This window comes from Dissoconium aciculare, assembly GCF_010015565.1.
Source record: "Dissoconium aciculare CBS 342.82 unplaced genomic scaffold K489scaffold_3, whole genome shotgun sequence".
Lineage (NCBI taxonomy): Eukaryota > Fungi > Ascomycota > Dothideomycetes > Mycosphaerellales > Dissoconiaceae > Dissoconium > Dissoconium aciculare.
In genome coordinates this window covers 319269-336210 of record NW_022984953.1, presented here as the reverse complement: position 1 = coordinate 336210, position 16942 = coordinate 319269, and the positions used below count along the sequence as shown (strand labels likewise).

Below are 16942 nucleotides of genomic sequence, written 5' to 3'. Positions count from 1 at the left end.
CAGCTACTCTCCAATGGCCCTGGCACCTTTAGGGTTTCCATTCGACCTCATGCCTTTCATCATGAACGGGTCATCCAGCAAGCCCAGCCATGCTTCGTGACAGACGCACCCGATGATTGTCTTCTCTGACAATCATGCGTATTGAGCCTGCTTCTAGCGATGTCGGAGGCTGACGGCTCTGCTTCACGACGCGTGGGGTCACGCAGTCGTGCTGTCGACTCGAGCGTGTCAGATCTCGATCAAATTCCGGAAGATGCAAACATTAGTGTCGCAGATGCCGCGGGCCCAAAGAACAACGATCTCAACCCAAATCCAGACATACTCGTACAGTCGACAGAGCTTCTCGCGCCGCCGCTTCCACCTCGACCAACAGTATCCAAAGCAGGTTCTCTGCGGGTATCCTCGCGCGCCACACCAACTACAGCCTTGTTTTTGGCCGATGTTCACACGCAAGCTAATGCCGACACTGACAGCCTACACTCTGTGCCGGCAAGTAGAAATGTTTCCCGGAAGCCGAGCTTCACCCATCTGGGACGCTTTATGAATAGCAACAGCGACGCGGACGACTCAGCAAGCTTGAAGAGCTTTGCTCCTACATTAGATGTTCGAGCTGATGGACGATCTGTCCTTGGTGATTTAGCAGATGAGGACGCAAGCTCGCTCTGGAAGGCTCTTGATGCTCATATTGAGACCGAGGATCCTTTTGAATTCGTCTCACCAGCCATAGAGGCGCTGAATGAACGAATCGAGAATGAATTCGATTCCATCAAACCTGAGGCGTTGGCCAACCTATCAGATGGTGAAGTATTAGCCAAATGGAAAGCGAAACTCAAACACTTCATCATCCTATCGGCCTCGGGTAAGCCGATATACAGCCGTCACGGAGATGACAAACTCATCAGCCATTATGTTGGAGTTGCTCAGACTCTCGTATCGTTCTACCAGAGCGCAGAAGACTCGCTCAAGGGCTTCACGGCCGGCGGAACCCGCTTCGTGATGCTTCCAAAAGGACCTCTGAACCTCCTTGCCGTCAGTCGACTCGGCGAGAGTGATGCGCAACTACGCACTCAGCTGGAGTCACTATATATGCAGATACTGTCTACTCTCACCCTGCCGGCAATGGAGCAAATGTTTTCCAACCGGCCGTCGACAGACCTTCGCCGACCATTGCAAGGCACAGATGTACTATTAGACGGACTTGCCGATGGCTTTACACGCGGTTCACCATCGACTTTGTTATCAGCCTTGGAATGTCTGCGGCTGCGAAAAACGCATCGCAAGGTCATAAATGAGACATTGCTGAAGGTCAGAGCACCCAACTTGCTGTATGGCCTGATTGTGGCTGCTGGACGTCTAGTCAGTGTGGTGCGTCCAAAGAAGCACTCTCTGCATCCAGGCGATCTGCAATTAATCTTCAATATGCTGTTTGAGGCTGGCAATATCAAAGCAGGTGGCGGCGAGAATTGGATTCCGCTTTGCTTGCCTGGTTTCAACAACACTGGTTTCTTGTACATGTACGTCAGCTTTTTCAACGCCTCCGAGAAGCCGTCCACTCCTACGACATCAACAACAAATGAGCGCCCGACGACTTCATCGTCGTCAGACATCCACCACAACGACGAACTGGCCATCGTCTTGATAAGTGCCAACAAAGAAGCTTTCTTCGAGATGCGCAAAATGCGTGACGACCTCGTGTCTCAACTCGAATCAAATTCCAGCATGACCCACATCCGAACCGCTATCCAGCGCGGACAAGCCAGCTGTTCCGAGATAATTCCAGGCACAGTGATTCGCCACTTCCTCTACAAATCACGTGGAAATGTACAGTTTGTCATGCCTTCGTTTGCACCGACCTTTCCCTCTTTGGTCACTCGTCGCCGCCTGATGACCGTATATCATCATCTCCACGAAAGTATACATTCGCGAACAGCACACTTGCGTGTACAGCATTGCGTCACAGAGGATGCAACGGCTTTGGCATGGGAGACGCCATTGTTTGAGCTTTATTGTATCGCGGGACCTCAAGCATCTCGCACATCTCTTGCGCAAGGCGCGAATCGGATTGTGCAATGGATCAGGCGAGAAGAGGAGAGAGTGTTCATCATTGGTGGGGCGGTCTTTTAGGAAAGGTCGTCAGGTCCGGTGAAGATTAGAGGATCGAACGGGTCGTCGGCGAAGAATGATGTCTACGGCTTAAAAGCATAGGTATGGAAAGGCGCATCATCATAGATATTACCATGAGACAATAGTGTTTAGCAAAGTCGGAGGTGACACATGATTGCGAATTTGGTTGAGGAATATATACAAGTTTTTCGCTTACCGCATTCTAAAACTGGAGTGGCGGAGTGGTTAACGCGATAGACTTGAATGCTCATGCATACGATATCTATTACCTTAGGGTGCGCAGGTTCAAATCCTGTCTCCAGTGCATGGTTTTTGCACATTTTTGCAACTTGGCTTCACATGCAATGGTCATCTTATCTATCACACCAAAGTATGGCTGTGATAAGCGTGATTCTCATAGGATTAGCGACGGGGTTCGACTCTGGGTTCATGAGTTGTTTTTGTCGTGGTGTTCGATTGACTCCGTGGCTGCTGCGTGACGAAAAGCCCACGGGCGGGGAAACAATCGATGTTGGCATGGGGGGGCGACATTTGTTATCACGATGCATGCCTGTTCGGTCGTAGTATCAAATATTAGACATCGCCATTCTCATCGCAGGCCGCTTGTTTAGGAAGGACCAGAGGAAAAAACCTGCAGATTTACGGAGTTGTCCACGATACTTTACCGAAACGAGAAATTGTGGATGAATCCTGGAAGCCTAGTGATGATCAAACCCCACTCTGGAAGCGCTCGTCTAATCCGGAAGCTACGACATCACATCCGGATATTGTCCACCATCATCGCCATCGACGCCATCTTGTGATGGTCAGAGTAAATGGGCTTCGCCTCGTCGATGTCTCTCTTTTAGCGGTGCAGGCGTTCATGCAAGTGGTGCAAATACCGACAGTCGCTACTGCACCTGCCCCTGCGCTGCTGCACGCCCTGCATCCAATTTGACAACATCGTCGCCGTTTCTTAAGTATTGCCAAATGATCCTGCATACCCGTCGCATCGAGCCTTCGATGATCACCCCTGTAATTAATGCCATCATCAAAATGAACGCGTTCCGTCGATGAAGACGGACAAATTGAAAGAATCAATCAAACTCAACCTTGGAAAGTGACATATAACAGCATCAGTCTGCGCGACGCCCTCAGTCGCGTCGCGATCCACCCATCGATCTTTCCCGTTGTGCACTGCCTCGATACCACTACAAGTAGCAGCTTCCGACGACAATGCCGATAGCCATGGAACCATCGACAATGTCAACAGAGCGATGGCTGTCCTCGGAAACAGACCAGAACTCGACGTTGGCCATGGATACCTCAACTCAACGAAAACGGGCTCGGTTAAGCACGACACGGGCATCGCTCCCGACAAGATGCGCCGACGCGCAAACCAATCTAGAAGTTGATCTCTTAATGCTAGATTATCTCGCCGATCGTTGCATCCAAGCTGCGCTGCATTGCCGAACACCGCTCTCTCCACTACAGCGCGATGCAGCATTCCAAGCTGCTGATGAAGCTCTACATCTTGTGAATGATTTACTCACGTTATTCGCCGAGCGCCATCCAACACATGACCTTACGACACATGATCCCAAACTACGCTTCCGCTTGCTCCTACTCAAATTTACAGTGCTATTTACGCAAAGATATCGTCCAGGCAGAGGTCAAAGTGGCGAGCGCTGTGCTGCGAAACCTTCGCGTGCAGCTCTGAACAAACTGCGTGATGAGAATACTACGCGTGCTCGACGATGGATCGGCAGCGCTGAGCGTTTGCCGACAAATGGCCGGGCGGTAGCATCTTATGAGAGGTGCCTACCATTATCGCGACGCGCGTTGGAGGAAGGCAGACAAAAGGTCCTACAAGCGTGTAATCCGATGGCACTGAGCAGCGCAACAAACAGAGAGGGCCAACGACAAAACGATAATTCCGATGATGAAAGCACAGAAGACGATGAGACAGCTTACAGCGACCCAAGCACGACTTTGACCCTCCTGGACATGCTTCCTCTATTCATGCAGGTGTCCGCGGCTTGCCATGGCTTCCTGCCCGAAGATTCACCAGTGACTGCTCAATGGATGAAGCTGTTCAACGAGTTCGCGCTACAAAGCTGCCTCGAACAATATCTCGTGTTTGGTGCAAGTGGTACAGACTGCATCGACGAGGCATTTGCCTGGGTTGTCTGCGAAGACGACGTCAGGCGCACAGAACTCGCAGGCCAAGAAGAAGATGAATCGCACTCCGCAGCCGGAATTGAGGCCATGCTCCGTACCGCCGAGGAGAGTCCCGATGAAGATGACGATGGTAACCTTATACCAAAATGGTCCAGTATTCTCTCAACCACCATCGATCGCCTGTTCCCAACGATCGATCTGGAGCGCGTAAAAGCTCGTAGCAACGATAACATCCTGCACAACCATCTTCACGCATTGTCCCTCCGCCTGCCATTGGCAGACACAGACGAACGCATCCGGACCTTCATTGCAGCTCTCGCCACATGCGGTGATGGCGACCAGTCAAGCCTGCTGCCACGCCCTGTTCTTGCGCAGCTTGAGCGTGGACGGCTCGAGGGAATGACCGAGGAGGACACGCTTGAATTTCTGGAGGAGACGTGTGGGATTAATCCAGAGCGATGGGGATTAGATATCCGTCTTTTGTCGCCTCCTGCATCAAGGCGGACTTCGCAAAGCGGAGATGTACTGAGAGGCGTTGATTTTCTTGACATTCCAGGTATGAACATTGGCCTCATATTCATTTGAGCGCCTTTACTAACACAAATCAGACGTCCCTTGAGACTCTATGCAAGAGCAACGACTATTAACTCGACACAGGCGTCACAAATCCGGCATTATCGATTCGGGCTGCTTTTCGATGCTTGTTCTCTTCATTAAGAGTCATGTTCTTGACGGCAGAGTTACTGCTGGTGACTGTCTCAGGAAAAACGGCCAGCGCAGCGGAAATCGGGGAAATGACGGATCCGACCGTGTCCGCGCGAGGCAAATGCGGACAATTCTGGCGCAAAGAGTTTTACCAAAGGCCGCGAAGCGGCACTGCAGCCGTGTCGCTCGCCTCCCCTCGACGCAGCGATGGCACAACGTCAACTCGCTTGCCGCCTGCAAGGATGGCCAAAATTGTCACTCGTATTGACGTAGGGCACTGCTATGAGTGCAGCTTTTTGCTCTTAGCGCTATTCGCAGGATATTCAGTGCCAAGCGGTACGGATCCTGGAGGTCGCCTGTACGAATATGGCCTTGAGAATCGACGGCGACGTACAGTTCAAACCAAGTACACGAAGAATCTCGGTGATTTTTGCAGAAGTCGTTCGATGCAGCATGGCCATGAGTAGTCGTACCCCAATCGGCTTTCCTGCCGTGGTGGTATTCAGCGTGTTCCGTATATACCAATTGCAGACTTATTCGGAATTTGCGGAGCTCGCGGGTCTCTGTTTCCTGTGATGCTATGGCATACCTATCTGCAGCGCTGCCAGGCGGACGCTGTCTGTGTTTACGTGATCCGCTTGTCATTTTCGACTCGAATCCGTCTTCATGTGCCAGAGGTCACATAATTTGGAGGTTGTGACGTCTTTACTATCGTCGTACTAGGCAGAACGTCCGGGTGCGATCTCGTTAAAGTCAGCGAGGAGTCCAAGGCAGTACCAACGTCGCAGCAATGAGTGCAGTGTTTGTACCTGAAACCATCAAAATCGTGATAGTCTCATGCAGCACTCATGCAGGGTGGCCATCATTCCGCAGCAAAGATCTCTTCCCATAGACGGTTGAGACGGCTGACTCTCTCTAGCGGTTTCTCCTTCTGAGGAGTTTCTACTTGTTCCGGGCAAGCTCCCGGACCATTCTCGGCGATCGCCTGGCTGGGCCTTCGTGGGTTGGGCACGCGGAGTATGTCCAACCACGCGATAACCGAATGCTGCTCGGATAATGATCTCTCGAACGCTTGATGATACAGCGTTGTGCTATACAAGCACGAGAATAGAGGGCTGTCCCTAGAACCGTTCTTCTCGCAAGCGCTGATCAGGGCGCGATACGCCATAAGCAACATATCACGTTGGGATCTCCCAGCTCTCTCAAGGCCTTGAATCGCGTCTATCAGGGTGTTTATCGCTTCATCTGTTTTTCCTAGATCTTCAAGGATCATTCCGAGAGCAAAGGTCGTCACAGGCACGATTTCGTGGCTGGTATCAAGGTATCTGATCTGAGTTTTAAGCGCGCGGCGGCACAGCTGCTCGGCTTCTTGCAGCCTTCCCTGGCGATGGCATGAGTGCGCGAGACTGGTGAGGGCTATCATCGGACCAGGATGGTCTACAGGATATTGCCTGCAGAATGATTCGTATATTGGTTGTGGTGCTGGCTGGGCCTTCTGATTTCGATCGATGGTTACGTATTCTAGTCGAATGAATGCATCATAGATGTCTTTACGATCCCTTTGGATTATCATAGATCGCCCGTCGATAGCCTTGTCGTACTCCTGTTTGGCCAGCTCGAATTTGTGCTGATGAGCGTAGACAATGGCGAGAGTGTAATATCTTGCATATGTCGACGGATGCGTAGGACCCAATATCTTCTCTGCATCTTTACATACACTCAGTGCTGTGGCTTCGGCCTCGTGCACTGAACCAAGTCTCAAGTATGCCTCGATAAGCCCGGGCGCTGCGGATAGTTGTTGTAGGCGAAGCGATGCAGTTGAACTGCTCGTCAACGTAGGTCCCTGTCGTACGTGTGAAAGCATGTCTACAGCCACATCCAAGCGACCCATTCTCAGAGCCAGTAGACCAAGCTTTTGAGTTATTTGACGAGCTCTCAAGCTAGACAGACCGTCACTTGACTCGAATCCTCGCCGCGCTCGCTGCAGATATGACATTGCCTTGGCGTATTCCGCTTGCTCAGCCCATATACAGCCACACAAAGCGCTCGACATCGATACGTATTCGTCGTCGCCGGAGATTGCTGTCGCTTTGGCTTGTTCCAGCACTCTTTCCATTTCATGCCCTGCTCTGTTAATCAAGCCCCTGTTGTGGTATATGATACCAAGCTTATAAGTCGCGCGATACCAGCGGCGATCCGCAGTCTTCTCAAACGCTCGTTGGGCATACGCATAGAGATTCTCTACTTCCTTTGAATACTCCCATTGCTCGAGATAACCGGCAATAGCCATACAATCGATTCCAAGGCTCTCGTCATAGTCCAACGATTTTACGAAGGCGCCAATCGCTTTTGCATGAGCTACTGACGAATCATCATGGCCATGAGGATTGAACTCGTGTCCAAAAGACTCGGCCATGGCTGCAACAAGCGATATTGCAAGCGGAAACAGCTGTTTCTTATTGATGGCAAGCCTGATATTCTCAGAGGTCCAGGTGCGTATCATTCTGTGCATTGAAGCTGATCCGCTTCGCGTACCTTCGTTCAGCAAAGCGCAATCTTTCAACACATCGATCTTGTCTTGGATGGAGCGTTTGGTAGCTGAGCCGAGGAAATCGCGCAAGCCATTGATGCTACCGTTGGCATCGGCAGTGGTGTCTGCGTCCGTTGCGTGGCTGCTACTTTCTTGTTGCACTTTTCTGTGCATTAAAAGCAATTCCGGTCTGATGTTGCTGTGTCCATACAAAGACAGTACGTCGACGAGTCTCGCAGCGACAGGCTCTCTCCATGCTAAGTGATCGTACGTCATCTTCCAGATTGCAAATGGCTTGCTCCGCGCAGTTCTTTGGGCGTAGTCAGATGTGGGGACAGCGCCCGCTTTAGTGAAGTTATCATCACAAGTTGACTCGTGATCAGCCAAGAATGCTTCTGTCTGGGAGATGATGCCCTCTACTGTGTTTTTGGGATCGCGCAGATATGCACCGGCTAACGAGATCGATAAAGGTAGGCCGTCGAGATACGGGAATAACGATTCGACATCTGAATTGTGGCTCAGTCAACAAAAGTCCCATCCTGAATCATTTCGACCGCTTACGTTGTACGTTCCGTCGAGCACGCAGTGCAATCATTTGACCGGTGAGTTCGTTTTCAACCGGTGCCAAATGCATTGAATCAGTCGCTCCACTAAGCTCATCTAAACAAGTTGTGATCAATACGTTGCCATGGTTGATCCTGGGCACAAAGGCATTGAAATGGAAGAATTCACGATGATCATATGCCTGACTATCTTCGGTTCCAGCGGACCACTCGCGATCAACATCATCAATTATCAGCAACCATCTATCGTTGCTAGGAATTGACAGCCACTCGGAGAACCTCAAACGTGGTTTGGTCAATTTTGCTTGTGCTGTGGCAGTCTCGACGGTTGGTTGCACCACGTGGGTTTGTGCTTCTGAGAACTCGATCGAGCGATCTTCTTTGTATCCTGGAATTCGTGGCACAACCCGAGCGATTGATCGAACCAGTGCGTCCTTGGACGAACCATCGAGCCAAAACACTGCGCTGAAGCGGTTGTGATATTGTCGTGCAAAGTTAGCACAGAGTTGGGTTTTACCGACTCCACTGACACCATGCACAATGAATGTCCGTCTGACATTGCTTGTGTTCTCTGGCAAGAAGAATGAGCTTAGTTTGTCGGTCTCTGGTTCGCGCGGCACGTAGAATTCAACACTGGGGATGTCTTTGACAACGAAAGGAACACGATGTCTCATCACAGCGAATTTGTCGAGCTCTTTGCTTTTGGTCATCTTTTTGAACAATCTGCTGCGAGTCCTGTCTTCACCATCTCCATAGCGGATGTTCATACTAACGTCCAGGATCCCGAGGAGACAATATGAGAGATCTTCTCCTCTCGTCGCCTGCCTGCCATCTGTCCATTCCAGCTTCTCCTCGAGACTGAAATCGAGGCTTCTGGCATAGTTCTCGAGAACATCTTCAGGAATTTTTGTGACGGCGGCAACAACGTGATTGAGAAGGGGACCAGATTCGATGGAGATTGTTTTGAGATCGCCAGGGAGTCCCTTATGTCCGACTAGTCGCCAATCTCGTGCTAGAAACACGACCAGCTCCGGTGCGATAAGCTCTTGCAGAGTCCATGCTCGCCGGAACCAAACACTTTGCCGAAAGCTCGACAGATCATCTGCCACAGTAACGTCTGCAAGATACGCCAGACAGACTTCAGCTTCACGATACCAGCGAAACATGGAGTTGATGGCTTCCGATAGCTCTCTATCACTATCCTGCTTTATGCAGCATGTATCGATCCACAACCATTTGAGATGCGAGATATTGATCTTGACGTATTCTGCAAATCCCGCGACCTTCTTGTATCCTTCTAGATCCATTCTCTTGCCGACAATGTCCTCATACATTGCCTCTGTACCGTCGAGCCATCGATGCGATGCGATTGCATATTCGGGGCGGCTATCTTTGGGGAAGATGGTGAAAGTGAGCGTCTGTACATTCAAGAGACGCATGTTTGCCGGTCTGTCGTGATGAAGGCATGACACACGATCTGAGCGTTCAATTGCGCCAGTAGAACAAATGATGCTTATGGACGAGGTAGGTAGACGCGACGGACTACGACACGAAGTTGGAAATGTCGCTCAGCCTCATTTTGAGTCAACTAATGCACGTCCGGATTCCACAGCTGCAGACAGGGCCGCCCTCTGTGAAACGACATGCCTGCCTTGATGGTACTTGCGCGTCGAGATCTGTAAAATCTTCTCGATAATACCGTTTGGACTTATGAAGGATCAAGCAACACAAAGATCGTCAGAACCCCGGGGTGGTACATTTGCCTTCACAAGGTCTGCGTCATCGGCCAATGAATCTTGGTCCGCTCAATCAAAGGCGGCGGAGATCAGTCCGATTAATTAGGGTTGTTCTTGGGGTAATAAAAGAAATGATGATACAAAACGAAGTGCTCGTCTAGATACCTTCTCACAGGTGTCCACCTGCGTCATTTACATGGTCGAAGCTTCGGTAGGAAGAGAATTTCAGCAACGATCTGTTGATACAGCGACAATACATTCACCGTGACATCGTGGATTGCCTGGAGTCGCCGTGGTTTCCAAAAGTCGAGGCAAGCTCAAGCATCGTCCAAGGCGAGATGCTCAACAAAGTTTCGATTTTGAGTGTCTAACGCGCCGGCCAGTTGTCTCATCTACCTAGGGATCCCACTACACTACCAACCATGACAGCCGCTTCCCTCTCCCAATTGGCCACCGCCGTACCACCAGCACCTTCACCGACTGTTCTCCTCCCCTCACTAGTGCCCGGTAACCGACTCCCTCGTTCTACACATTCCCTCAGCATTTCCCTCAACCGGTCACGCGAAGCTCGAAGCGTCCGCGCTGTTGAGCCTCCCTTGTTCAGAACCTCATTGACCCGAGGCGGCATGGCCGATGCGAGACTACGCCAGAAGTATGAGGGTAATGAAGCAGTATCGAGATGGCGGAGTAGTGGCGCAAGAAGGTTTGCAGGTGTGAGGGAGTCATCACCATCGTCTTCGTCCAAGGATCTGGCAGGTGAGGGGAGTGATGGGTGAATTGGAGGCTGCAGGCTGGCGAGTAGAGTCTCAAGGGCAACAAGATTTTGACAGCGCGCTGAGATTTCGAGGAGTGTGCGGTCAAGACCCGGGAGGTTAGCGAGTGCGCGAGCCAGGCTGGCTGTGGAAGATGAGAGGCTAATTTGCAGATATGAAGTTAAGGCTGCAAGTAACAGCGTGGGCTCGAAAGAGCGGCCTTCGTTCGCCTCTGAAACGGTGGATTTGCTCCCTTTGGGCACAGGCGAGAGGAGATACAGCGTATGAATTGCCTGACTTGCCCGCGATTTCGTCTCTTCCGTACGAGCGTAGGTAGATGTGAGTGCTGGGTTAGTAGACGAGGCACTTGATTGTCCAGCGGCAGTAGCAGCGAGGAGCCCTGACATGCTGAATTCTTTGACGACACCTTGTGCGCGTTGTACAACAGCACGTTCCATAGGTACTAGTACATCCGCTCGCACCGATGCTACTACTTTGACACGGTCAAGCTGAATGTGGGGATCCTGCGTGAAAACTTCTCGGACATCCAAAATCGTCTCTGCTGCGCCGACCATGCGTCCCTCTGCAACAGATGACTCCAGCTGCCGCGCAAGCTGTAAACATCGGAGAACTTTCCGACCCAATCTCAAAGCCTCTACGAGTCGCTCAGCAACTAGTCGAACCTGCTCGGCAGACTCCCATCGGTCGACTACTTCCCGCTGTAATCGCTCATAGCTCTCCTTCAGCCCAGCGACCTGAGCTTCGACGGTCTCAAGAACAGCTGCGCTGGCATCGGCTTTGGATTGTGTGATATCGATTATGGGACCCGCGTACTGTGTCGTGAGTGTGTCAATATGCGTGTCGACTTCCTGCGCATCGAACAGTACGCGGCTCAGTGGAGTGCTTAGGTCGATTGTGGTATCCGATGGGTTATTTGTCGCAAGGACAAGGTCGTTCGCATAAGCACTCGGCGAGAACGCAGGGTCGAGGAGAGTCGGAAAGTTCAAATATGCAGAATCGGTAGTGGATGTGGTCATTTTGGCATGACCTCGCCAGTCAGTCTATCGTACGACGTGGCTTTTCGTGTAGGTGGAGAATTGCGGATCGCGCGTCCGACGTGGAAATAGATCGCTTGTGAATGACGATACCTTGTGATGTCGGGAAATGTTCTTTCCAATGCAAAGGTTGGCTCTTATCGATAGCTGGGTCACGACTTTAGGGTTAGCGGCGAAATTCTAAATAAGGATTAGTCCTCGCGGAGATTTGGCTGACGCTTCATATTGCACACGTGATGTACCCCTCTTCACGGGCGTCAAATGAACAGACTCCCGCATGGCCGCTTTGTGTTGATCTGACCCCGCATGGGGTATTTGTTGTTGCAACAGCCACATCGCGTGAAACGTGTGCTGGGAGGTCACCGACTTCTCCACAGAAAACCGTAATCTTACGAATTCAACTCGAAGCGCGTAAGCGAGTGTGTTATCTTTAGCGATTGAGACTGAGGAGATCTAGTCCAATGCTGTGCGAAGTGAGCGCTGTGGCTCAAGTTTGCGGGCGACATCATCATGGATACGTCGGGTGGTAATAATTTCGCGCACAGCATTTCAAGCAGTTCACGCACATCTGAATCTGGAAGTGTGACCAAGGTCTGAAATTGCATTGACTTTGTTCATTAAAAAGCGTCAACATTTCGACATGGCTGTATAGTCACTCTCGTCGTCGAAATCGTAAATAGAGCTCATCTAAATCAAAAGAGAGCGTCTAGTATGATTGGCAGCGGCGAAAAGATCGCACCATAGCCAACAATGTGCCTCATCACAAAACAAAGCGATGTAGCGGGGGAATCTTTTTATTGTCCGACCGGATCTTCGAGAGTGTTGGGGCCTTTTGGATCAAAAAGGTCGTTCCAAAACACAAGAGTATTTCCTTCCGAAACAGTGGTGAGCAATGAGTCTTCGTAAGCCGTGTATCCGATCTGCTTTCAAATTTATGCAGTGCCGAAGAACTTGATGGCGTCGTCGAAGTGAGCATCGACCTTGGCGTTGGCAGCACGGGCAGCCTCGTGTTGGGTGGCAGGGGCCTTCTCGACGAGAGCCTCGCCGAGGGCGTTGGAGCTAGCGCGGAGGTCCTTGAGGTCACCGAGAACGGTGTCACCGAGGCCGGCAGCGGCAAGCTCGACCTTCTTGGCCTTGAGGGAAGCCATGCACTTCTCGATGGAAGGAACAAGAGAGTTCTCGATGTAGGCAATCAGGATCTTGGCCTCCTCGTCGGTGACAATCTCGCTCTTCTTGGCATCGGCAGTGGAGTTCTTGATGTCCTGGCCGAGAGTGGCCTCGTCGGAGGAGATGCCGACAGCAGCGAGGACACCACCCTTGTAGCCAGTGACGGTGGTGTTGAGCTTCTCGACAGCCTTGACGATGGTCTCGAGGTTGGCCTGGGTGGTCTGGGCTTCACGGGAGACAACAGCAGACTTGGCCGCAGCCAACATGCCAGCAACGTTAGGAAGACGCATCTTGGTGGTAGTGGGAGGTGGATTGGCGAAAATTTGGTATGAGAATGTGGATGAGGGAAAAGAAGAAGCAGACGATGTCCAGGGAAGAGAAAGGCGCAGGTAAATAAGTAAAACGACGAGCGATTGGTGCTAACAATCTTGGGTCTTCCGAGTGGGCCCTGTCAATAGCAGCGTACTTGATCTTCGCCCTCTCTTCCTGGTTTGCCCCTATAAAACATACTATGAAGCTCTGGTGAGAGAGGGGAAGAGGAGGCTGTGTCAAAGTGGTGACCCCGCTCTGGCCTGCAATCAAATGTCTACGTGGGCGATGTGAAACGGCGCTGGCATAGCTCGAGCGACGACCAGGGAACAATGGCCATTCCGTGGTTGTTAGCAGGACTGCTAAGGAGCATGACCCATAACACACTCGGGATCCAAGGGTTGGCATATCAGCACCTCGGCTTGACTGGGCCCCTGCAAGAAGAGGGTCAAATTACTTGTGGACAGCCACACAATTCCGCGGACAGAAGAAGGCTTTCACACGCTTTCGATATCATCTGCACACGTTGGCTTCATAGTCACCAAAGATGTGCCCTGCCGATTGACACTTGGGCTCATGTTGTGCTTCCCCTGCACGATGTGCAAGTGAGGGGCATTGTCTCAGGCAGAGAGATTGACATTGTCCCAACTGTCCAGGTGACATATACCGTGAGGGAAATTTGCTGGACAAAGCCGCGGCTGCAGGGAGCTACCGCTGCGTGCCGCGCCGCACCCAGTGGGCTTGAGCATGCCCGTGGACACCGATCAGGCAGCTGTATTCTCCGGCGATATTCCGAGGCCTCGATTCTCACGATAACCATGAATTGCCCACGTGTATTGAGCCGAGGAGAAACTCGATGAAACAGGCCCGAATAATGACGTAGACGCCGAGATCGTACGTTGGACTTCCAGTGTCATTGCAAGATCTGCTAGCAACATGATCGAGTCAATGTGCACAGAACTTGTCACGCATGCCTCCAGCTTTCCGGTATCGCGCTCGATTGCGAGGCGTCCGCTGTCCTCTCCCAAAAATCCTGGCCCATGTCTGTACTCGTTCGACGGCGCTGCATCATCGCAGTGGCCCACTGATCTCGTTGCACATGCATCTATCCACATGCATCGTGCTGGGATGGTATCACTCGCATTGGCCCAACGTGGCGTGAAAGGATTTCCGCTCGCAATGCTCTGGCAATGTGCTTGCAGCCACTAGTTCGGAGCGATTACCTGAGTACGTACCGCTTTGGGCGACCTCACTGGTCGAAAAGGCTTTGCAATCCATCCGAATTCAACTCAGCACGAAACAACAAGGCGTTCATATGTACAGTGTACATTGAATGCTTATAGTGAAACCTTTGAATTGCATGCTTCCGAAATTTGATACCTTGAGCACCTATCAGAGACAACGATCAACACACGAAAGCACGGTGTCGCGTCTCTCGCCCGTGTCGTTATTCAACCCAGCTAGTGTCAAGCATGAACGATGTGATCACTACGACATCTGAATATCAGGAATGATGTACCGAAACGAAAACGAAGCTACAGCGATGTCATGGCATGAAGAAATCCGATTGCCGAGATCCGCGTAACCTGCTCTCGAGACTTTCATTCGTTCAAATCCCACGGTGCGGAATTTGGTTCGAGAAGCCTACTAATCGCGACATCACCGGCCGCCGGGACGCCGCGCTATATTGATGTTCCATGAGTCGCAAGTGGAGGGAACCTAATTCGACACCTCACAAGACCTTGCGACGTATCTAGACCATTCAGAGGCGGCGTCCGAAAATGCGCAGTGTCGACTCTGGATGCTAGAAGACTTGACGACTGAATGGATAGAGATCCTTGGTGGTAGACTAGGATTAGATCCTCTGGTGATCGCCGAGCAAGCGAATATTTACAATTATGTTGGTCTGTATCACGTGCATTGTTGGAGAGTCTGCAATTGACTCGACGCAAGATAGGTTCAGAGAGAACACAAGCGCTTTTGATACCTTCAATGGTTGAAAAGTCTTCTGCTTTCACACTCAGATATTACAAGTGACGCTCACTGAGAGATCTCGAATCAATCAAGTTGAGCACCAGTCAGATGCCTTTTGCTGCCAATAGTCGGCCAATCAAGCGCTGAGAACAGATAGAATCCCGCTTTCACAGTAGCAAGTGGCAGCACTCATATACTCGTCTATGTGCAAGCTCTCGGTCTGATCAACGAGCTAGCGGAAGCGGACGGGATGGTGAGCAATTCTACCTGTCTACTATGAGCGCCAGAGCTGACCGAGACTGTACTGATACGTGCCCCAGCTGTCATTCTGGTTGTTCTGTCATTTGATTCTGCCCATCGATCAAGTCGCGCAGGGGAAAAAGTGCCATCGTGCGCGATATTGCATGACCGAAGAGTTTGGTCCAGTGAGAACCGGTCGTGGGCAGCACAGCCCTGAGGCCCGTCTAGGTCGACCCGGGAAGTTACTGACACCAGCATCCCGTACCATGGAGGGCTACAAACTCTCAGCAATCACACCACGAGCTTCGCCGAGGCCAGCAGAACCAAGTTGATCACCGAGAAACGCAATCAAAGCTCACTTCTGGATGAAATGGGCTTGAATTGGGCGCAAGTAGCTGACCCAAAATTAATTGCTGCTGCCCGCGCGGACTCCGTCAAATCTGCGCACTACCTTCCGGAGAGTCTCGCCGTATATAAGGCCCAACATCTTGATTTCGTTCAAGCGTCCATAGCGCAAAGCAAGCATTCCTCGGACGCGTTTCATTCCCGAGTCGCAGTGTCTGCTTCGAATATACAATGGCGCAACGAGCTCGACGAGCTCGCAAATATGACGCAAAGCATGCACTCTTTCAGGCAGCAAATGAACTACTTCGAGAGAAACATGGTGCTGAATCTGGGACGACTTGGCGTTTGCCTTTTAACAGCGGCAACGCCATCTGGCCAATCAGACGGACATATTCCGCCGAAAGCCACTCGTGTCGCCCAGAAGGACCTTAGCCAATTGCATGCGCGACTGTAGCCTTATGTCGCACGTGCAGCTGATCTCATCCGAATAGCCAACGAACTTGCAAGCCTGCACGCGTCATTCGAAAGCGTTCTGGACAGTCGGCTGGGATTGGCGTTGTTAGTGCTTGCAAGCAGTGTCTTTCCAACAACCCTAGTCACAAGCATACTTTCCACGGGTGGTGATTTGTTTTCTGGGCAACCTTTGTTCTGGGTCGTCTGGGCGACGGCTCTGCCCCTGACGTCCATTCTCGCTGCGATTCTGATTTTTGGTCGACGGCTGGGCGGTATAATCAAGCATCAAGGGCCAAACTCGGTCCCTTGAGCGGCGCAAGGACAAACGGGATGAAACCTGGTGTAGCGAGCAATGTATAGAGCGACAGGTGATGGTATGGAAGTAGAATTGTCCCTGCACAATCCACGACCACTTGTTAATTGCATTTTGGCCGAGCCGAAGTAGAAGAGGTGTTGCGAATATCTATATTAAGTTTACGTTTGAAAGAACATTCAGCTCAAGAGAGCACGATGAGACCACCTAGTGACCACGAGACTGAGCTTTTTCAATCGTCGTGCCCATCTCAACGTCTTCCAGTTGTGGGAGTTTCTCATCAGTGGCTTTTGGCTTTACCCTGCCTGTAACGTTTCCGAGGCTTCGATCCTACCTTTCCCCACAATTGACTCTTGCCACTATTCTCGACACGGGTTAGCAACTGCAGGGGTCATACGCCTGGGCCGGGAACAACGCTGCCACGCGACTCCAGGAAGACCAAGGGCGTGTTGCACAACACTGGTCATTGGACCCCAGGATTGTTATCAGAAGGAACGAGGGAAGACAGAAGTACGA

General features: G+C 51.4%; 6 protein-coding genes and 1 non-coding gene across 7 annotated transcripts; 5 read left to right on the top strand and 2 right to left on the bottom strand.

The window, feature by feature from the left end:
- The first annotated feature begins 88 nt into the window (after positions 1-88).
- K489DRAFT_377436 (DUF254-domain-containing protein) lies at positions 89-2308 on the top strand. Its single transcript, XM_033604154.1, has one exon. It carries the CDS (start codon positions 160-162, stop codon positions 2122-2124), a length of 1965 nt encoding a protein of 654 aa, XP_033461933.1. The 5' UTR covers positions 89-159; the 3' UTR covers positions 2125-2308.
- Positions 2247-2761, top strand: K489DRAFT_144347 (uncharacterized protein). Its single transcript, XM_033599162.1, has one exon. The coding sequence runs from the start codon at positions 2368-2370 to the stop codon at positions 2686-2688; it is 321 nt and encodes a 106-aa protein (XP_033461932.1). The 5' UTR covers positions 2247-2367; the 3' UTR covers positions 2689-2761.
- K489DRAFT_t17 lies at positions 2332-2428 on the top strand. The gene has a single exon. It is a non-coding gene; the product is annotated as a tRNA-Ser (tRNA).
- A 605-nt stretch (positions 2762-3366) lies between the features above and the next one.
- On the top strand, positions 3367-4903 carry K489DRAFT_407627 (uncharacterized protein; the record flags this gene model as incomplete). Its single annotated transcript, XM_033607389.1, has 2 exons — positions 3367-4840; positions 4893-4903. 2 exons carry the CDS (start codon positions 3367-3369, stop codon positions 4901-4903), a joined length of 1485 nt encoding a protein of 494 aa, XP_033461931.1.
- A 948-nt stretch (positions 4904-5851) lies between these two features.
- K489DRAFT_368125 (TPR-like protein) lies at positions 5852-9521 on the bottom strand (the record flags this gene model as incomplete). The annotated part of the gene is made up of 2 exons (XM_033602925.1): positions 5852-8025; positions 8081-9521. 2 exons carry the CDS (start codon positions 9519-9521, stop codon positions 5852-5854), a joined length of 3615 nt encoding a protein of 1204 aa, XP_033461930.1.
- A 602-nt stretch (positions 9522-10123) lies between these two features.
- On the bottom strand, positions 10124-11922 carry K489DRAFT_377433 (uncharacterized protein). The gene has a single exon (XM_033604153.1). The coding sequence runs from the start codon at positions 11605-11607 to the stop codon at positions 10207-10209; it is 1401 nt and encodes a 466-aa protein (XP_033461929.1). The 5' UTR covers positions 11608-11922; the 3' UTR covers positions 10124-10206.
- A 3775-nt stretch (positions 11923-15697) lies between these two features.
- K489DRAFT_421077 (uncharacterized protein) lies at positions 15698-16574 on the top strand (the record flags this gene model as incomplete). The annotated part of the gene is made up of 1 exon (XM_033608222.1): positions 15698-16574. A coding segment is annotated over one exon (417 nt), but the record flags the coding sequence as incomplete, so codon positions are not given.
- Between the last annotated feature and the right edge of the window lie 368 nt (positions 16575-16942).